The sequence below is a fragment of the Coturnix japonica genome, chromosome 7 (genome assembly GCF_001577835.2).
Source record: "Coturnix japonica isolate 7356 chromosome 7, Coturnix japonica 2.1, whole genome shotgun sequence".
Taxonomy (NCBI): Eukaryota; Metazoa; Chordata; class Aves; order Galliformes; family Phasianidae; genus Coturnix; species Coturnix japonica.
The window spans coordinates 11,489,711-11,512,678 of NC_029522.1; the positions used below are offsets into that span (position 1 = coordinate 11,489,711).

The 22,968-nt window shown below is 38.6% G+C and overlaps 1 protein-coding gene across 1 annotated transcript in view; it reads left to right on the forward strand.

The window, feature by feature from the left end:
- The window catches only part of PARD3B (par-3 family cell polarity regulator beta), a 366,162-nt gene that overhangs the window by 100,654 nt on the left and 242,540 nt on the right, over positions 1–22,968 (forward strand). Inside the window, 2 exon segments of the mRNA XM_015868265.1 lie at positions 7,325–7,496; positions 19,790–19,899. Coding sequence (XP_015723751.1) covers positions 7,325–7,496; positions 19,790–19,899 — 282 coding nt within the window.

Genomic DNA, 22,968 nt, shown 5'->3' on the forward strand with positions numbered 1-22,968 from the left:
AATGAATGTTTATCAACACTTTCCAATAATACAGTAACTGTTATTTCCCATTCTTGCAGACAAGATTGTCTCGCTTCAGGTTTTTGAAGGCACTGTGTGCATTAATGCATTGTACAACCATATTTCTACTAAGTAATGCAGTCTTTGATATCAGTTACTACACCAATGTCTTCTACCAGCTCTGTTTTAAATGGAATCTCCAAAATTAGCTTGTCCTCTGCAAAGTCAGTATAGGTGAAAGTAGCCAGCTTCAATGTAACCAGGAAGAACCTAATCAATCCTGTTCTTTCCCCTCCTTCTTTCATTTGTTTTTCCTTTGATATAGGACTGAAAACAAAGGGCATTTGTTATCTAGAAAAGCTCAGAAGCTATTTCACATGAAAACATAATAACTATGACAGGTTACAAATAGCACTGAACATGAATCTTTTACAGAAGAAAGGAGAAATGTCCTTTGGTATATTTACTTCAATCAACCCTAATAAGGCTTGTTTTATGTGTTTTATGCATCCGCCATCATAATTATAAATCCTTGACATTTTAGCACTAGCATTTATATCTGCCAGGGAAGCTACCCAGAGTCAGCCCTCAAGGAATGTCTGTATTGTTACTGTGGATCTCCATAACAGCTCTCAAGTAGCTACTAAGTGGCTTAAAAAATTGCATCTCGGTCATGCTTGAAGGGCTCATCAAACTTTGCCACAAATATCAATGTTAAGTACCCAATCAGCTGCATTGTTTGAAGTACCATCACGTGGGCTGCAATGGAGCAGGTTGGACAGGAAGGAGAAAGTGGGTAAGGTCTCATCAATGAGGTAGAATTTTTTTCTGTGACCTTTAAAAACAACAACAACAACAAAAAAAAAACCCTCCCGTGAAATCAACTGCCTGTTTAGCTGCAGTGAAATAACAGAAGGTGAGGTTATCACACAAAAAACCGCAACAGCTAGACTTTGAGAAGCACGCACAAAAGGGTTTTCTCAAGCACGATACCTTAACAGGCTTTTTAACCTTCGCAGAATAGTTTAGGACCTTCCTGAAATAACAATAAATAGCAATAAAAATGAATGAGGAGTTACAACAGGTTGTTAAGAAACTGTTAGAAACCCTGGAGCTTGATTTAAGTAAACTTGAGTAGCAACCCAAATTTAGCGGCAAGATGAGAGTTCAATACAGTTTCTATTAACAAATCAGTCCAGAAGCTTTGGTACTGAAAGATATCTGAACAGTAAGAGTAGGGAAAGTGTTGTCTGGTCTTTGGGAAGACACTTTGGTGTATACAGTTTTGGCATGTAGGTAAACAAGATGGGCTAATCACCATAGCTTTCATGTGATGTATCTTTAATTTGTTTTCACATGTAGGTGTGAAGGAAGGCTGCCATATGGTGCATACATGGGTATTTTTCCTTGACAGCCTTTAAGTTAGAGAAATTCCAAGGCAAGCTATTTTACAGGAAAACCATTTTGTATACTTATCAGTACATGCCAGAATACTGAAGGAAGGCAGGAGAGCTCCAGGTAAGTTTTAAATTGAAAAATTAAATAACACTTTCATCCATTTTTGAGGTACCCTAATTACCTCAGTTCTATCTATGTCAGACTATTACTAGACTTTCATCTTTTAACCATTGAACTGAAGTTTTTCATAAGTAATATATAAAATCTGATTTTAGGTTAATGAGTTTGTGGAGCTCTGAGGAAGTTTCCACAACTCCTTTCTGAAGTTTTTTGTTCATAATTCACTCTTTAATGTATCTTATTGTCTCAATCAAAAGTGGTTTTGTCCCCTTGAAGTGTTGGAGCCGAAGCGTAATGTGGGCCTATAGAGAAGGTTCTACAGGATAAAACACCTCTGTTGGGCTTGCTGTTGCACTGAGCCTTTGCTGTATGTAAGCAGGCAGCACTGGGTGCTCCCAATGGCACCCATGGTTGTTAAGCTGCTGTCAGTAGATCAGCAGGGTGCTGCTGGGGATCCAGCGTGGCCAAGCATATAACCTTCCTGAAAGGAAGGCAGAAAGGAGGTGGAGGAGGGGAAGAAAAGGAAGGGGATCCTTTCTCATCTGCATAGGCCATATGGAGGCTGTTTTCAGCCGCTGTCAGCTGCAGCTTGTCTCCATCTGTCTGTGTGGCTGGTTGTTTGCAGGTGTGAACACCTCTGATCTTTTCTAGTCTTATTTTGAACTTTGCTGTTTTCTGTCATCAAGATGTTACATACAGAAACACTCCATGTCTTTCTACCTCCATTGTGTATTTATTGGGGGTAAATAAAAGCTTAAATCTTAGAGAAACCACATTGACAGGTCAGAGAGCAAGGTAATGTGATGCTGTGGAGAACTTGGTTTTTGCTGTAGCATGAGCCATCTTTTCTCCATGTGTCATGAAACTCAGTGGAACAGTTGCTGAGCTGTTAATCCACCCTTCCAAAACAGTTCTTGTGAAGATGTGAGTGGTTTGTGTGGGAAGTCTTTAATTGGAAGGCAGTAAATAAAAAAGAAAGAAAAAAAAGAAAAGAAAAAGAAAATTTTCCAAAATTGTTTTATAAGGTACCTGATAATCACTCCCACAGGAGCACTAACTGTCAGAAATATAGATTGCAGAAAAAAGGCATGTTTATGTGTGTATATATATGTATAGACCAATACACATACCTGGCCTTTTCTCTTAAATGAGTATTGATGTAATGAAGTTCCAGGGAAACAAATAGCATGAACAAACAGAATGTTACAGGCTTTCATTGCCCATTGTGAGAGAAGAATGTAAAGAAAGTAGATGTTCTGGATATGGGGGGAATTGAAGATGAAAGCCTTCTGTCCAACTGAAATGAAACATACTGAGCATTAACTCTTCCTGGTGCTTTTGAGTGTATTATTCCAGCTGCTGAAAATCCTATCAGTGATGTGCTGGTGCTAGCCTGTGCCTGGGAACTTCTCTTAGGGATTTTATCTTAACTGTGAATGGAAGCTGATTAATTTAATTGCAAGCAAACTTTTATTTCATCCCTTCTTGGAGCTCTGTGTACATGCATGGTGTTCTGATACAGAAAGGAAACAGTTATGTCTGTTCTCTAATTCAGCACAGAAAAGCTGTAAAATACACACTTTTTAGCCTTATTAACAGTAATCTAATTGTCAAAAGCATCATACAAAAAGGAATGATTACAAAACCTTGTATTTAAAATGTTGTCTAGGGCAAGGGGAAGCCAGTTGTTACTGGTTTAACAGCCAAATGCCATTAGGCACGATCTGTAAAGTTGTGCTATTGGCTCAGAGGTGGAAATGGTTTTCTTTGAAGTTCAATTTATATTTAATGGAGCTTAAATTGCAAGCACTGAAAAAAAAGGTGGTGCAGCTGTATCTTGGGAAGTGCTTCCCCTGCTTGCTGCTGTGCGTGGTCTCACAGCATGGTGCTGCTGAGTAGGGTACAGCAGGACAGTGGGCTGAGAGTGTCTTGTCTGTCTTTGGGGGACTTCGTGGGGGGTCTTCTGTTGCTCAGTGGGCTGTGATTCTCTGCTGTAAAACAAGCTGCTGCTTTGCCTCCAGACCCATTCACTCAGTAAGGTCATCTTCCTCTTGGTTATTTACCCACCCTTTTGTACAGCTCTGTTCTTCATTGAACTTATGTGTGTTGTTCTGCATTTGGGAATAGAGCCACCTGATTTTTACTCAATTTTCTTATATTTTTCTGCAAGTTTCCTAATTGGAATATCAATAAAATATTGGAAGATGAGTACCACAGGACACAATTCAAAATTAGAATTTGACCTTGTAAACTGCCTTGTGATAAGTCTGCCACACTTACTATTAATGAAAATGCTGATAAAACAGTACTGTTTCTTACTGCTGTCTTATGTTGTGGCTATATCACTGTAAGTAAGGAGGGGAGCTGTGCTACAGGAGGTCAGATTGGGGATTAGGAAGAAGGTTCTACAGTGGAGGGTGACAGGGCAATGAGCACAGCTTCCCCACAGCAATGGACATGGCCATCAGCTGCCAGAGTTCAAGGAGCACTTGGACAATGCTCTCAAGTACAGGGCTTGGTTTTGGGTGGTGCTGTGTGGAGCTAGGGGCTGGGATTGACAGACCTTTCTCTGCAAGGGAGTTGGAACTAGATGATTTTTAAGATCCCTTCCAACCCAAGTCATTCTGTGATTCATTTTGTGATCCTTGGAGGGCCCTTCAAGAGTAGGATATCCTGTGGTTGCATGATATAGAAATTAATAGGTAATTTTGATGGCAAATATTCATATGTTCCTTAAATAAACTTTGAAAAGTTGAGACGCTGAAGTACAGTAAGTGCACCAAACCACAAAGGAGTACTTGCATAACTTCTGCAGTTCACAAATGTTTGAAGTCGTATCTTAATCTGTTAAAAAAAAAAAAAAATTGCTCTACGGAGCTCAAGTCTTGAAATTTTGGACTGGTAAAGAACAAAACTACTGTTGCAACAGTGTTATTGCTATGATAGGTTTGGGGTGGATTTCTTAACGTGTTCTGAAGTTCTTTTCATCAGGAGACAGATTTGCAGTCTGTTCCTATTAATGGATTTTCCATACTGGAAACGTTTCAATTACTGCAATTATTTTTGAATAGCTGATATGTGTAGCTTTAATAGTTTTCATTCCTTCTGACAGGCTAAGGTTAATATTTGTAGTACTTTTATCTGTATTATATTTACACTGTTGGGACTGCTACTGGAAGGGCTCTCCTGCAGCTGCAGCCTTTGAGTAGTTGTCTCTTAAGTAGCCATTTTAGAAAACAAATGGTGGTTTATTTCCTTAGTGAGGAAAGACACTGAATCTTTATTATTAGTTTATGTTGTACTTGCAGTATCTCCTTTCCATGCTCTAATTAAAATGTCTCAAAGTTATGCTAGTGTTCTTGGCTTAATTTTATATATCACTTATTTTCTCACCACTGTGTGTTTCAGGGTCTCAGTTTGAGATGGTGCTTGCATATTTCCATTTGACAGCTCTTGCTGATTTTTCCCTTTGGCTTGTAAGAGTGTTTTGGTCCAGTCTCTACTTTTGGTCTTTAACATCCTTGGTCAGTGAGTGTAGACTGCCACAATGTAATACAGCATTTAGTATGCTGGGCAGTGAAACCATGGAGAGGCTCGGGTTGGTCCAGTGGAGGAATACACTTTATTCCCATCAAGTCACTGCTGAGCTCTGTTTTACTGCACACTATGTTCCAAGTGCTCAAGTGGAATTTGTATCCTACTATCTTCTTCAGTGCTTTCATTGCAATGAATCTCATTGGTGATAGTGGTCACTTGCTTAGAAAACAGTTTGCCTGGTAAAAGTGAGTGAGAAAGAAAACCATCTAAGAGATGGGCAAATATTGTGAAAGCTCTTGAGTCGTGGTGGACTTTAATAACAGCAACAACACTGGTAGTCACTTTAAAAACAAACAGTAAAAATCAACTTGTTGTTGTTGTTGCTGGAACTCAGCTGGATCAGTTACCACAGTCTCTTGGTGTCTGGCTACTAAATGGCATTTCTGACTGTGTGTAGTTGCAAGTAGTGATATCTGGTAGCAAATACAATGCAAATGTCTCAGTAGTTTTCTTGAAGTGCAGTAATGAAGTCTGTAGGTTTTGTTGCTGAAATGAATGTTTCCCTTAAGTTTTGGAGTAATAAAAAACAAACTATGTGCTCTAAGAGCCATTTGCATTGCTGTGGAAAAGAAACAGACTCCATATTAGAAGGAAAAAAAAATCCAGTTTCTACCTGATTATTTTAGGGATTTTTGCTCTTCTGAAGTGCTATTGGTAAATACAAGTTGACACACTTCTGGCAATGAAATTATAAATGAGAGAAAGACCTGAAAATGTCAGTTTCATCCTTAGAAGCACTTTGGGATTTTTCTTTTTATTTTTACTTTCTTTTCCCTCTCATACATTCATTTGTTCCCTAAGGCAGATGAGGTCCTTTAAATGTTTGTCTCTTTGTTTCAGTACACTGCTTATCACAGGATATAATTTTTGACATGTCTTGGAAGTGTCAGAGAAGATTTGATCTTCTACTACTTCTGAGTATTTTTATGGAGTGAGTGTGTATATGTACCTTAAAATAACACAGAGGGCTGAGGCAGTGTAGTAAATCAGTTTTTTAGATTGTTCCTGCAAATGCCTTGACATTGCCTAACCAGGTGTGTGTGATGTTCTTACTCAGAATTTGTTAAATAGAACTTTGTTAATCTTAGGGAGTTCAGGAAAAGAAAAGAAAAAAGGCATCTAAAGACAAAGCTAACTTAAACAGTGTTGTTAGGCAGTGTTTATCATGGCAGTGGGAGAAGAATAGAAGGTAATCAGGCAGGACAAGTTCTTGGGCTGAGCTGCTGTTGCCATCTCTTCCCTTCCTGGAGAGGGCTCTGGGGTGCTGGGTATCTCATTGGCTGGGAGCAGAGAGTTGTCTGGTTTGTTCATTAAGAATTTATTTTTATCCAGCTCCTCGAGCTGTATCAGCAACCTACACCAGACCACACACTTGTAGATGAAGCTGTATCTGATGTACATAGTGAAGACTAAGAGGAAGTTCCCTGTAGGCCAGGCTAGCTGACTCACAAACTATTTCTGTGGTCTTTGTTGTCATTTCCATACCAACTTTAATGTGAGTTTGGATAACAGAGTTTGCAGCCTGTCTGTGCTTTACAGTGGGCCTGAAGTTGCGGATAGCCAGTAATTAAGGAAAACAAAATAGATGGGATCAGCCTGCGAGAGAGAATGAGGAGAAACTGTAACAGTTCTATGGTGAGTGCATACATGTGTATGTTTCTCTACCTTATGCTCTTACAGAGGCACAGGTTCAGGGATTAAGGGAGTTCTACTTTGTCACTGCTGGCTACAACTTGTCCTTTGAATAAAATTATTATGTATTCATAAACAAATGAAAGCTTTACCTGCTTGCTCCATACAGCTTCTGTGTCTGTGTTAATCGCCCCAGTGTCAGTCAACACCAATAAACTTTTAAAGAAATATAACACCCTCCTTCCCATAAAATTTAAATACTGGTTTGTGTGTTTAAGCATGTTCAGCTGTAAATATTTTGGAACAACAGAAGACCTTCTCTATTTGTAGCATGCCAACTCTGAGAACAGCATGCCATCACCAAGGAATGCGGAAGCATGTACTTAAGTCATATTGAAGTGAATGTACTGAAGCACAAACGTATGTGCTTTCCTGAATGTTTATTCTTATTGCTAGCTGTTCTCAGGAAATATTGTTTTCTACTCCCATAACTTGTTCACTTTTATTTTAAATAAATTAAGTAAGTTTGGGAGCACTTTAAAATATGCAAATGTTGTTTTATCTTTTGTTTTTGTAGCTGATTGCTGTTTATGATGAGCAAGAGCCTCACCACAAGTCTGAGGGCACCAATGGGAACGTGACAGACAGAAGTAGCCCAGACCTGTTTGAAGCAGAGGTAGCGGCTCAGCTGGCTGCCTTTCAACCAATCGGGGGTGAGATTGAAGTGACTCCTTCAGCCCTAAAACTTGGTATGTGTATTTTGCATGGTTATTTTTCTTTTTTTCTTTAATTTTAACCAACCTATAGTATGTATTTCTTCTGTGCTTCAATTTTATGTGGGAATGGGGGTTGCCTTGTTATTTAGTGAAGATAACTGTAATAAGAAAATTTGGGCAGCCCCTGCATTTCAACTGCATTTACTGTGCAGTTCATGCTGTATTCTCAGGTACTGATGGCAGTCCTGTAAAGATCCAAAATAGAAAACTGGATTGAAGTGGATGGTATGAGTTGAAAATATCTCTAGTTCTGCTACTCTTGTAGAGGAGTCAACTTTTGTCTTCAGAAGTTGAGTATTCAGCTGTCTCTTTATTGTAATACTACTTTAAAAAAAAAAAAAAGAAAAAAAAAAGGCTGATTTAAAGGAAAAGCTACAATAAAACATTCTGATAAACTTCATTGGATGAGGCTGCTCAATATAACTTATGATGGAAGTCTGTGCTCATTTTTATGCCCATTGTAGAAGTATTGAAATCCAAACTGCATGAAGCTGTTTAGATTCAAAATTTTTAACTGGTCATTCTGGTTCTCTCGCTACCCTTATGAATATTGAAAAATCTTTTAAATGACACACATGGGAATTTCTCATATGCCATGACATTTACTGGATATTTTTATGTAACGTGACATAAGTGCATTTGAGCATGTTTTGGAAAGTAGGTAAATCATTTATTAAAGATTCAGTAGGAAACTGAGCACAAGTTGAGTGTTGGAGAGGGGAGTGTTTCAGCCTCATGCAATTTTATGTGAACAGCCAGTGCGCTTGAGCACACCATTAAACTACCAGATTGTTCAGTTCTGATAGCATTTATGGAATCTGTGTGCTGTAGAGTTTAGAGGAGATGAAATATCACATGCTATAGGCAGAGCCAATTAGGCTTTGACTTTATTTTTCATTGCTATTCTAATATATATTTGAAATTTAAATTGGTTGTGGTTTTTTTGTTGTTCTTTTTTGGTGTTTTGTTTTGTTTTTTAATGGAGAACACAAACATTTCTCAGTGGTTCTCTTTCAGATTTTCATTTAAATTGTAGAAAATCAATTTTATTTTACCTCTCAGCCCTGAAAAGGTGGTCCGTAGTCTGAAACTGTTTTCTCTTCTGGATTTTTCATCACCGATAACAGTTCTTTGCACTTAATTTTTTCCTTTATCTTTCTTGTTTAACCTCCTGGACCTTAAATTATGTTCCCGTATTCATTGGATGCAAACTGAGAAATATAAGAAGAAATAAAAGGAGGATTTGGTCACATCAACCTGATGCATGAACCACAGTAGTCTGGTTGCCTAATTATTGAATTGACTTACCCTTGCTAGCAGAAATAAATACCAATAATTTTAAAAAGCTTTGCTTCTGGAACAAGGATGTGATTAAATGTACACATTATGAGCAAATGTTGTTGCAATCTATAGTGGAGCTGTTTGAAGAACTGTCCTGAGCTTGGCCTTTTAGAGTGTTTATGCAAATGGCCTTTAGGGATGAAATGTAGGGAATTTGTTGTTAAATCAATTGACAGATTGTGGAACAACTTATGTTTTGGTTTTTTTCCTGATATTTAGTATGCCATGAAACAAGATCCGTGGTTTCAAGTAGAAACAATGCCTTGTAATTATGTGAAACTAAATGCTGTTGTTCTCAAACATGAAAGAATGAGCACAGATTTTAGAAAAGGCATTTAAGATACTGCCTTGAAACTCATTAAAAATGATACAGTTTACTATGTGCTATAACTAGTCCTAAAGCCTTTACTGACTAGATAGAAATTGTGATGAAGGGGGAAACATATATATTTTTTATTAGAGGATACTTATACAATCCTTTGTGGCTGACTTTTTTTTTTTTTTTTTTTTTTTTTTTTTTTTTTTCAGTGACTATTCTGACTGTCTGAAATCATAGTTTTTCCATTATGTAGTTAGGCACCTTTCCTTTCTCTTACTTAGAACTTTGAAAATAAGCAAAAATAAAGGCAATCCTGTATTTGCCTTGAAAACTAAGGATACCTAACCACATGGCAAAGCAACATAAGATAAAATGTTACTTTCTTGGTAACAAATTAATTTCTTAGTACTTGGCATCCTTAAGATATTTCAGGAACTTACTTGGCTCTTTGATTACCTTTAAAATAGTTGCATCTGTCCTTTCAGAATGGGTGAAAATGTGGGTTTTGGAGGGTAAGAGAAACATAGAAACACTGTAATGTTATTAATAAAAACACTTGTGTCCATTATGTGGTGAGGTGCAAGTATTTGCAGTCTAATGGAGGTAACCATAAACATCTGTAACCCCAAGCACTGTCTTAAATTTATTGCAGTTTTTTCTGTTGTTTCTTAGTACACTGAATACTTTAAAGTTGCATAACTTTACTCTGTGGTAAGTATAAGGCAATCTATGCCCCAGGAAAAGAACTCATTTTAAAGTGGTGCTAGAAATGGTCATCTGAATCCAAGTCCTTCCAGCCCATAAAGGCTCCCAGCAGTTACTTTTGAACATCCATATGCCCTGAAGACTTCAGCAGTTTGTTCGGATTCAGATCATGCCTGCCAACTAGTCCTTTCCCCATTGCTTACACAAGACTTTGTTTTCTCTCTGAGGTCAGATGCCCTCCCTAGAGATGTTTCATTTTTGGTCTGTGTTGTTCCTGCACCTCCTTTGTTCTGACTGAACAAATGTAATGAGGCAAAACTATTTTGGATAAAATGAGATACCATAATATTTATTTAAAGTAGCATATTGAAATCACTTAAAAAGCAATTGAGAAATTTCACATATGATGCTCAGTTGGTAGGTTCTGCTGTTCCAGTCTTCTACATCCTTATTGATGTTGTCGATCATTTATCTTCATAGCACCAAAATATATTATCTTGGATTTTTGGCAAATTGTGAGTATATCCTTTGATGCAATAACCAATCGGCTAACAGGTACTTAGAATGATGAAACATTTGGAGAGCCTGGTATGTTAGTGGTAGAGTAATAACTAGCATTACTTCTGTTGGCAGTGTGTTTTTGGACTCGTATCACAACCTATTATTTCCCTTTGACTGGAAGTGTTGTTGAAAAGACTTTGCAGAGTAGGGACTAGAAACTCTTTAGAGAGCCCATGGTGGCTGGGGTAACATACATTAGAGATACTAGCCATATGTGCAAATGATTCAGTCTGGTATCCTTAAGATAATGGTTTGAGTGTTCTGTAGCTGTACGTACTGTTAGAATTACTAAAAATGGGGAGCAATGTAGAGTGGTAAAGCACAGCTTCATGGTAGTAGCTAATGTGCCAAGTGTGAAGTAATAGTATCTTCTGAAAATATTTTCAAATCTTTTGTTCTGGGTATTTCTAGTCTGAAGTTGGCAAATGTTTTCTTATTCTTTTTATAAGTCTTTTCCAAGTGAATGGTTACCACCAGGTACCTGCTCATGAGACTGATGCATCCATGTCCTTTGGAGCAGCTGCCCTCAGGCTATTGCAAAGTGATAATCCAGTGGTAGCATCCCTCATCACAGGCCCTTGGTCCATAGGCAGTGCTTTGTGCAACCAACAGCCTGATCTGCCAGCTAGTGCTTCCCCCAGATCATGGGGAAGAGTTGCTTCAGAATGTTTTGTTTGCTTTGAAAGCACTGCTTTGTCACAGTAACTCTTCTAGTTTGTGACATGCCAGTACATGTGAATTGGTTTCAGCAGCAGAATTTTCATATTTCTGTAAGTAAGGCTTTCCAATTAAATCAGCAGAACAGTCTGAGATTCAAGTGCTTGTAGTTCTATTGGCCACATCAGCCATCTTAAAATTCACAGTGCACCTGCAAGCAAGCTGCTGGCCCTTTTGCACCTAACAGATCCATGCTCTTTTACAGTGGTTTTCCCAGTGTGGTAGGTATTAGATCAGGAAAGATGAATAAGTAGTTTAGCTGCTTTTTTTTTTTTTTTTTTTTTTTTTTTTTAATGTCAGTTCATTTTTTCTGCCTATAAGGACTGAAGAGGAAAGGAGACAGTAACTTATTTATGGAAGATCTATTTTATGGCCATGTCAGTTTGAGTTGGAAATGCCTTTGTGACTGCTGCAGAGCAGTTGCTTTATTCAGTAGATGATGCTTGAGTGCACAGAAACTTGCTACTTTTCTGTGGGTCCTTGGTATTAAACATGAATAACTATTCCTGCCTGGGTTGATAAGTCAGTCTAAGCTGTTTCTCAGTTGCATTTGCAGCAGCAGATATGAACAGATGCTTCTACTGGTAGTGTCTGAGCTTTGGATACACAAGGGATGGAAGGTGAGGTTTCTTCTGGGTGCTTTCCCTTTGGGTGTCTGATGGAGCCCGGTGGCTCTCTGTGGCATAGGGATGTCTGCTCTTCATGGGTGACCTCAGAACTCAGGAAGAGATGATACTCTCTTGCCTGGTTTGAAGTGGAAGTATTGAAGTAGGCTTGAGGGCATTGTAAATGGCATGTATTTGGTTAGTCCTCTTCCAAGTAGGTGTTGAGATGCTAAGCAGTGGATATGCAGACAGTGCACTTCTAAATACAGAAGAATAAAGTTTGGTTATGCTTTTTTTTTTAATGTTGTGAAAACAGGTATGAACTGAATGTATTTATTTGACAAAATGTTGCTATTGCTTGTATACAGCATATGTGCTGTTTCAAATTGGAGAGGTTTTTTAATTTAAAAGCTATCTTGTTCATCTTAATCTTGCAGTGTCAGTTTATTGGCAGAGCTTGCTGATGTTTGTCAGTATGTTGAGTAATTCTCTGCTGTATGATTCAGGAGAAATTAACATTTTGAAACTGGTAAGTTTACATGAAAAATGCATTGTAAAAGCTTCTGTTGTTTGAAGCAGTACTGTTTATTTCATTAAGCAGATAGGACTTAATTCTTTTTTCTGTGCCCAAGAGCTGCTCTTACAGCAGTGAAATGAAGCACTGTTCTGTGCAGTTTGTCACAGGTGTTGTGAGGATGGCTCTGTACTTGATGGATTTGTCTCCTCTGTGGCATTTGGTTTAATCTAGTTTTAAAGAATTGTGATGATCAATTAAAGTCTACTTCAGTTCTTAAAACAAATGGTTTCTGTTCCCAGGCAAGCTAAAGGTTTGAAGATAACTTTTCATTTCAGTCAGAGTTCAGGCGTGGTGTATTTTGACCTCATGACTTGAGCCTGATATTACTTTGCTGTCCTTGGTTCATGGAAATGAGCTTTGCACTAACAAAACAGGGCTTTCTTTTGTGTTGCAGTGAAACCAATACAGCAGTGCTTTTTATGAAAGGATATATGTGCGTATATGTATATCACAATCACAGAATGTCTTGGGTTAGAGGGGACCATAAAGCTCCTCTCATGCCAGTTCTCTGCTGTGAGCTGGCTGCCCAGGGCCCCATCCAAGTTGGCTTTGAGTGCCTCCAAGGATGGGGCATCTGCAGATTCTCCAGGGAGCTGTGCCAAGGCCTCACCATCATGAATAATTTCCTCCTAATACCTCTCTTAGATCTCCCCTCTTTTAATTCTGAAACTGTTCCCGATATGAGAAGTCAATCTCCCCCCTATTTTTAAGTTTCCTTTAAGTAGTGAAGGGCTGCAATTAAATCTCCTGGGCCTACTTTTCAAGCCTGTCCAAATCTCTTTGGATGGAATCCCATCCTTTTGTTGTGTAAAAACAAAATGAACAGTTGTGTGCCAGTCACCTTCAGGCCACCTGGCAGCAAAAAAAAATAAATATATCCAATGTCTTTCTACATGTCTTTCCTTCCTTTCCTTATTCTCAGGAATTTAGTAGCAGTAGTGGCAATGAATTTGTGTGTACCATGTTAACAGCATCCTTCCTTATTTCTGGTAGCCCCTCTGCTCTCCCCAGTGATTATTGGTTTTCATCCATTATTTCTCTACTCCCTTTGTCGTTGGACTAATATATGTTACTTTGGGGTAAGGAGCTATTCCCCTGAAAGTATGATAAGTAAGGAGAAAAATACTTTGTCATGAATCACAAGCTTTCTTGAAGGAGCTCCAGCAGAAATGTTCATTTCCTCCAGCTTTTTATTGTCTCAGGGATGGTTTTGGGGGATGGTGTTGAACGAGTGGGGCTCAGAATGATGCAATAAATTGTATCACAAAACTCTACTTTTTTGTACTGTTTACTCAGTGTTAGCTTTTTTATTAAAAAATTTCCTGATATTATTGGTTTTGTGATGTTTCTATTTTAGTGATTATTCATATATTGTTATTATGCATAGCTAGTTTTGAAGGTGATAGATTACTTAAAGCAGACCAGCCTACTTCTTTAAGCAAAATATTTGCAACTAGAGGATTGGGAAGGATATACTGTAATGTACTGCATGGCAGTTGTGCAGTCTCTGGCAGTAAAATTGTGCTAGGTAGTATTAAAAAATGTGAAGGTGGATATGTGTGCTTATAAATCACTGCAGCTCTATGTTCTGCATTGCTTCTGAGGCAAGACAGTAAAATGTGTATTTCAGGTTGAATATGAACCTACTAACCTTGGCTGATTGATAGTTGGATATTATTCAGAGTGAGTAAAGGTCTTGAAGTAGACAATCACCCTTTTTTTAAGAAACCAAGTTTATTCATTTTTACACAGTTTTGCAGTGTTCATTCGCTAATAGTTCTGAGGTTTATTTCCACGTGTGCTTGTTTCAGTGTACAGATGAACATATTTTATGGAAGTCATCATTAGAAAAACAAGTAGAAGTTAAATGATTCAGCTAGTTTGTCCATTACTGTGTAGTTCTTTCTTGTTGCTTCATATTTTACTTACCCTTTTAAGAGCCTCAGCTGATAGTTAATTTTTTGGCAGCTTACCATGAAGTTCTGCTTCAGAATCTGATTGTTTCTCAAAGCAGAAATGTAGAATCCCAGCCAAATGAAGAGGAGAGTTGTGTATTTACTTCTCCTGAACATAGCTGGCAAAAGCTGCACCTCCCTCACAATATGTTACACAATTTTCCCATAGACACAGCAGCTGCAGATTCGTGTTTTGTGTTTGTCTCAACTCACTACTTTGTTGCAGGGAAGTCTCTTTACTGTGGGCATTAGGTGAAGCAGGATGCTATGATGGCTTTGAGATGAGAATGAATTCCACAAGGAACCTGTTTTGGTAGGGGGTTGGACTGGATGATCTCTAGAGGTTGCTTCCAGCCCATGCAATAATTTGAATTGTGTGTGGTATTTTGGCTCATCTCTTTTTAGCCCTACCACTAGAAAGGGGAAAAAAAATAAACAAAGAATCCTCGGTAACATTGTCACTTTTAAATTTTCTTAGGGATTGAAAAACAAAACACTCCCAAGGTGAAGTATTCAGCAGACTTCTGTATTTCAGTGTTATGAGCCAAAAATGAATGAGGTAAAATGAAATTAGATGAATCTGCAAGATGTTGACTCACCCTGGTCTTAATATGTGGTGCTCTGGTCAAGAGTTCTTTGAACCACAAATTTCTGCAAACCAGAGTGTTGGCTGCTCTGTGGTTCTCCTAGCTCCCTTTGTCAAGTACTAGCTACTGCTGGGTGCTGGATGGTGGGTTGGGTGGGTGCTGGGCCAGACACACTCTGGCTTATCAACAGGTTCCTTATAGTTCTTTCGAGCCTTCCTGAAAGGTTCTGATTCCAGAGATTTCACTGTTTCATCTTAATTTCTTACAACTGTCAGGCAGAAGTTTGAAATTTGAGACAAAAAGTAGTTTGCTGTCTATGGAATGGAAAATAACCATAATTGGAATTATTTTTGAGGGAAGTCTAAAAAAGGAAGGATATTAATTAAGGTGAGATGAACAATAAATAATTCCTGGGCAAGATTTAAATAATATGAAAATCTTTATTAATGTCTAGTTTGTTATACTTCTTTAAAAATACCATTGAAACATTCAAGAGACATATTTTACTTCTCTACTACCAGCTATAATGCTACTCATGTCATATTCAGGCTGTACAGTTCAGCTGCCAAAGTTTTCAAAGACCAAGGCACTGAACTGTGCAGGAGTCCCTGCCTGAGCACCCGTAACTGATGTAGCCCAAGAACTGAACCAGCCCTTCACAGCGCAGCCGCTGCTGCAGGTGCAGAAAATGTTTTCTTTGTGTCAGTTTATTCAGCTAGTGAAGTTCATTAAGTGTTTCATTTGAAGTTGAGAAATGGACTGGGAATTGAAATAGAAGAAACGCTTATTTTCACCTTTCAATCTGTGAATAAAAATTAGGTGCGAGAGTCTGAGATCTATTAGCTTTAAAATCTTATAGGATGGATTAGCCTAAAATGATTGATTTAAATGCAGATAATATGCTGCTTAAGTACAACACTCTGTTTAGTAAGATGAATGATTTTTGCTGCGTCCAGCAGGTTGGAGGAGTGACAAGAAACCTTTCTTGCTGGTGTATCTGAAGTTTAGTTTCCCTTTACATTGAATGCTATTTGGAAGATATTATGTTAAAAATGGGCAAAGCCCCTGCTCTGCCTGCTGTGGGGAGTATGATCAGGCCTCACATCTGGGCTGCTGCTGCAGTGCCCACAGGTGAGGCCCCTCAGTGCACCTTTGCAGCACCCCCATGTCCCAGCTGTTGTTGGGCCTGGCGCTGGGAGCGCTGCACTGACAGAGGTGAGAACAGGCTGAATTGGTTGGGATCTGAGATGTGCTGTGACAGGAAGGGTGGGAGAAGGGTACCTGGTGGAGACCCCACCTGAAGACTTGCCCTGCAGTCAGAGACCTTCCTGACAGAGAATGCAGCAGCAGTACTCCTATGTCTTCTGTGTCGGTACATACATAAGTACCCTTGTGTCTTAAAATGAGAAGTGGGCAACCTCTTCTCATGTGGATGTTGCTTTAATTTCTGAATATAGAATGTCAAGTAACGTCATTACTAAAATATGTACACAGGAGGAAATACGTGTGCTATCTGCAACTGAAAGCTCAAAAACTATAAATTCAAATATCTCACGGTTGTTTCATTAGGTACCGTTTCTTGTGATGACAGCAACAAAGAAATGTAATTCTGGTCAGAAGCTATGGGAACAGTCTTTGCATTTAGTAAATAAAATCTGACTATGTTTTCCATCGTGTACAAACAGGGAGAATTATTCTGCTGAAATACACAGCACCAAAAAAATTCTGTTTACAATCTCCTGGATTTTCCTTGTAGTTTATTGCATTTGTTTTCTTTAAGATATACTCGTTTAGAGCAATGGGGAAATACTTTGTTCTGCTATTAGAGAACTGGGCCATAGCATATGAAAGAGAGCTGGTTGGAAATTGATTTTCATCTGTTTGGAGATTTTAAGTCAATTGTCTCGCTGTTACATCATCCTAGTTCATTAATCTAATCTTGTATCCATGGGAATTTAACAGTGCAGTGTGCACTTCAGACAGAACAGATAGCTGTAGATCTTAAGTTGTATTGATAGGTGCTATTATGAGCCATTTGGGTTAGTTTTAAACATAGGAGCTCTGTTGTTGGAGCAGTAGATGCTCAAGGAAAAAAAAAAAAGGAGGGGGGTGAGGTGGGGAGTGAGGCTGTGATCCTGTCATATGGTAGAATATACAAGGTAGTGTCAGCTGCACTTTAAGTACATGGCAGCACCATTATGTGGTGCCTCAGGTGGAAGTAAGCAATAAATCCTTGGTGACCGGATTACCCGCTGTGATTGCTTGTGCTCACAAAAAGCCCTGACTGGCAGTGCTGTCTGTACGTCTGCTGATGTGCAAAATCTTGGATAAAAAGAAGAAAAAAATGGTTAATGACCTTTCCTGTATTTAAATATTTGACTACCCTGCTTGTAATATTTTGTTTTTGGTTCCTGAATTGTTTGGTGACAAGGCCAGTTAAAAGTCTTTCTGCCTAGGCTTTAAATGGCTGTTGTTGTACAGCAGTGGATAGCATGTCAGGGATCTTCCAGCACATTGTTTTCTGTGTCAAAGGGCAATTTCACATTGGTACATATGGATGAATTTACTCTATGAAGAGTTTTGCTTCAGTGTTGGCTTCAAATTTTGTTGAGCTGTGCTCTGAGGGAGCTCAAAAAAAAAATAAAATTCTGATACATATGGGCATGAAGGGGTAGTTTATCCTGGTGAGCACGATGTGGCAGCAGGCAGAGGATTGTCATTGGTGTGGCCTTTAGCAGCTGACAGTTTGATACATAGGTGATGGACAGCTTTTTTTCCCATCCTAATCAACGTTTTTATATGCAGGAGTAGAATTTAAAATTAGGACTCTAACTGTCTACGTGATGTACTGTAAATCTCTTTCTACCTGTTTACAGTAGGAATGGTTTTGGGTGGAGGTGAATTGTTCTTTCCCAAGCAAGGAGTCTTAAAAGCTAAAGAATAAAATGAAGGAAAGTCTGAAGTAGCCGTGTTTGCATTCATGGTCATGTTGGGTGATATTTAACTACCTAAATCTAGGCATCAAATTTGTTGCTGGAACTCAGAGCCTAGAGAGAAACCTTGAAGAGCTCAGGGTGATCGAGGGAGCTGCAGGCTCTGCGACCGCACTGGGGTACTGACTTCCAAACCTTGTGTTATTTCTCTGCAGTTGTGCGGTATTCCTAAATGCACTATTTCTTGTTAGCCAGCCCCTTCCTAACCCAAACTGAGTTTTGATTCACCAGAGGGTGCAAACACTGCTAAGGGAGGCAGAAGTTGCTCCTGATCAGGGCAGGTGTTAATGTCTCAGTACAGCTTTTCATTTAATTTAAAAAACAAACTAAGGAAATAAGATTACATCTAGCATGGAGATGTTTCTTTTGCCATTGTGTTGATGCAAGATTTCAGTTTTTAATTGTGCACAAATGGCAGAACTTCTCTCCTGTTTTTCTAATGTAACCAATTTAAATCTAAGTGAGGTTTCGACCATATGCTCAATTCAACCATATTTGCAGTTAAAAAAAAAAATATTTCCAAAACATAAGAGTTCAGGGAAAATATACTGTTAACCATGAATCTGTGTAGAAACTAATCCTTGAAGGTGATGCTAGCAAAAGGGAAATTGACTGCTCTGTGTGGCTTGAAACAAAAAAGTACAGAGCATTTAGTGACACCAGAAAAACTCTTCCTCAGCTTTGTTGAAGAGAATGCATTGTGAGTAAGGCTGGAACAAGGTTCTGCAGTTAATGTGACAGAAGGAGCTCTGGGTGACATTTGAAAGGTGGAAATGCACCTTGAGCAAATTCAAGATAAAACCATAAGGAGAGTAAAATTTTGGTTCAGGACACATTCATTTCTTCATTGTCCATGGCTTACTGCTGCAGTGCAGTGGGAGGAGAACAACTACTTTTGTAAACCAAGTTCCAAAGTTTAAGATACAATGTGCTGCTCTGACAAAGAACAGTAGTGTTTATAAATAGCATGCCTTGTATGATCAGCTTGGTATGCAAAAGGGAACATGTTTTCTGCATTTCATCGTTCAGAGAAAAGAAATACTTTTTCTGTCTTAGGTTACAATGGTTGTTGTAAATGCTCAGCTCAAATGCTGTAGCACTAGTAGAATAATACAGAAGCTTGACATGACAAAAGGAAAGCAGTAAGGAAAAGGAAAGCATTGTTTATTGACAAAAACCAAAAAACAACAGTCAAGTGCATCTCCTAAATAAACTTGTATAGTTGTCTGTATAATCACATAATAAATGGGGTAAGTGTTAGTTTTCCATTACTTCTTGTTCACGTCTAAGGAGGACAGTGATGAACAAATTAAAGGCATGTATGTATGGTAGATGTTTTAACATATTTCTGGTATATGTTGTCAGGGTTCTTATCTGCAGACAGAGTTTGCTTATTCCGTTATAACCTGTAACAATCATTAGAAGTGCCTGTGACACTGTGCAGCACTGAATACTTGCCGCAGGCCCAGCTGATGGTGTGAGCTGGGGGAATAGCACAATGACTGTATATTCTGATTAAGGTCACTTCTGACTTTCCTGCAATGGACTTCTTCAGTGTAGTACATAGATGGAAAACACAACCTTTACCTCATGCTGTGCTTAGACTTTGATTAATACACAGTTACTCTGTCTTTATGGCACTCCTGAAGGAATTATCTACTGTCTGCTTTTGTTCTCATTTACTTTAATCAACTGACAGAAATGAGAAGAGTGGTAGGGATGACGGCACTGAAAGTATAAGGAACATCGCATTTGAATTTGGAATATGGCTTATTTGGTTGTGACAGTTGCAATTAAGAATACCAGCAACAGGCTTCCTGGTAGTTCAGCAAGAACATCTTTGCAGTGTTTGTGTTTATGTGAAAGGAGTTTGGAAATAATATTATCTCTTTATTTTGTCTCTTAGGCATGCCGCTTCTGGTACGAAGGAGCAGTGATCCGGCTTTGGGCCCACCTGCTGACTTCCACCCAAGTGCCTCTCATCCCAGTGACCTCAGTCACAAACATGCTGTGGTAGTAAGCATCATGTAACTCATCTTTGTATTAAGGGCAAAAGTTGTTTTTAGCTGTTTGTACGCTACTGTTTTATAAGCTAAGTTTTTTTGAATCTAGAACAAAATGCCACAAAGGAGACAATTTTCTCTACATGAATTGGGTGTTTTAGTTAATATAGTCAATTGACAGTGGTTCACTTTTTCTCAATAAGATAGTCACATAAAGCTTAATGGTGACATAAAGAACTGGAATATGAACTGAAATTTATTAATTGTTTCCTTGATCGGTTTTATCATTTTTGTTGGTTGGTAGTGAAAACAAGTGCTTCCTTTTATTATTAATTACCTCCACATAGATTTCTGTTTTCCCTTGTCGTTCTGCTGCTGTCTATCCTTTCTCCAGCCTTCTGTTTTACAATTCTTATCTTTTGTGGACAAATTCATGCTCACATTGTCTTTAGCAGCTATGAAAGCGGGGATACAGTGGAGATGCAGTGACTCTTAATCAGACATTGTTACAGTCTGGTTTTGATCTTCTTTGACACATGGTCCATGTTCTCTACTTTGCATTTTTAAGACTTGAAGCTTGATTTTTGCATATGGGTGTTCCTTTATTACTTGCAGAAAGCTGGAAATCTGTTGTATCTGTGTGTCAGCTGGGATAAATTTGTGTATCAAGCAGAATAGAACTTGCAGGTAAACTCTGTTTGCTTAGAAAGCTCTGCTGGGTCTATCTGCACTGCTTTATGCCAAGTGAATGATGTCTTAATTGATGTTGTTGCTGCACCTGCATTTTGTTTACTTGTGAAATTTCTGGATTTTCCTCTTTCCCCTGAACAGTGTTGCAATTTGGTCCCTGTTCCTGGTTGCTGGAAACAGTCTGTATGTTTCCCTGCCCCAAGCAAAACAAAACCAGCAGTCTCCTTGTTTCAGCCTGCATTGCTGTCTTCTGGGGAGGGGAGGTGCAAAAAAGGTTAAGTTATTAGTGCTGCAAGTGGGGACCAATTGAAGATCATGTTTTTAAGATCATGCCTTCAGTTAATTTCATGAGAATGAAGTAAATAGGAAGTTAGATGACTTGCATATAAATGGTGTTTCATTGGACTTAGAATTCTGAAGACCAATGCAGAATCTTAGTTGACTGTTGTTTCTTTTTTGGCCAACTATGTGCATCCTATTTTACACCATTGTGGCATTTTAGGGGCTGAAGTTCAACAAAGTTCTGCCTCATTTTTCAGAGAGCTGTAGCATTTTTCTTGAGGTTTGTGTTGCCAGTGCTTTATATATTTAATAAATACTAAATTATTCTAATAATGAAGTAAAAAAGAGAATTTTGTAACCTTGTAGAAAAGTTTACAAAGTTGAGAGATCTGTAAAGTGAGCAGATGTGTGTAGAACTGACTAATTTCAGTAGCCATGGAACTTGTACCAAAAAATGGGCAAAAGAGTGACATTGTTTCCTCCCAGGAAGCATTGTATCTGTATGAAGAGTTGTGCCAGTACCCAAGAATCCTGTAGGCATAAGGGGAATTTCTGTGCCTAATAGTGTATCTCTCTGTCAGCTGTGGGATGAGGATAATAGTAAAAGCTGGGCTGCTAGCAAGGGCGAGGAAGGTTCTGATTATTAAATGTCATTTAAGGAGGGAAGCAAGTCCTGGAAAGTTGCAAGTTTGTATTGTTTACTTGAAAATCTGTTACTGCAAAACACATTATACCAGCTCTTATTTTTGCAGCAGTACTATTTCTAAAACTCATCGTCATTCATACTGGAGTGTGCTTCAGCATAATGTATTGGAAAGCATAAAAAGCTTAAATAACTTAGGTTAAATTAAGTACAGACTGTTTTAAAGCACAGAAGAAATGATATTTGACAAATGAAAAAACTTACAAATAATGCTGCATTTTTAATATAGCTGTGCTCTTTCACACAAGCTTTAAAGCAGCATTTAGAGAAAACTCTCTTGTTCTAGATAGAGGGATTGAAAACTTAAAATTACTACTACATTTCCTTTGCACGGGTGTGGTTTTGTTTTAATTAAGCTGCTTCTGTGTATTCATATGCAAATTAGAAGCATCAGAGCTATTGGTAAACTGTCTAAAGTATATATAGGAAAAATCATCTCCCTGTTTATGCCATAGCTATTGTAGCTATCATATTACATTTGAAACTAACTTGAAGTGGTTTTGGCACTTTTGACATTCTGGTTTTTGACACACATAGAATTGGCAGTGGTGTATTATGTAGGGGAATGCTCTTGGTTTTGCTGTGTGCTGCCCCCACCTCAGTGGGTGGTCAGGTTTCTATGCAATGATTGCCTTGAGAACAACTCAGTGCCACACTGATTTCTCTCTGGAAGAGCACAAGGCAGATGAGCTGTAGGCTAATGCGTGAAGTAAAACAACAAATGTGCAGTAGGATAAGAAGATTGCCTAGTTCGGGTGAATCTGTTGAACCCAGTGCACACTTTTTTTTTCTTCCCTTTGTTGAATCTAATTAGAGGGCATGTTCAATTTTCTGGTGTCCTCTTGGTGTATGTTAATTCTAAGGAAGGCTGTTTCATGTCATATTATAATTATCAAAAGGACATCTCCTTTGAGTGCCCAGGTAGTATGAGAGGAATTTGAGCCAGTCTTTCACTTTTTCTCTGACACTTGTTTTGTCTTAGCTATAGTTATAGCCCTAATTAGCAAAATGTTTCTAGACCAGCCAAAAGCTGATCGGGAAGTCCAGCATCTGTTCTCTCAGACTGAAAGTCATGTAACAGATGGCACAGAATCTGAGTTTCTCTTTTCATCCAGGCCTCTCCATTCTTGTCACAATAGCTACCACTGAAAAACCTGTGTACTATTAGCAGCAAAAAACAGGGATCTGAAACATCCAAATATGCTATTGAAGTGAAGGTATTTCATAGTTAATTTGTCAATTTATGAAGGCAATGGTTAAGCTCTCCTGCTAGTTACCTCGCTGGCTCCAGAGAGGAGTTTGGAAAAGCCTGGTTAGCTTAGCACACCTTTCTGCAGATGCTGTAGCCAAAACAGTGCCCTGGCAGCACTCAGGTGTGGGTGTGCTACTCTTGGGCTGGGATTGGCA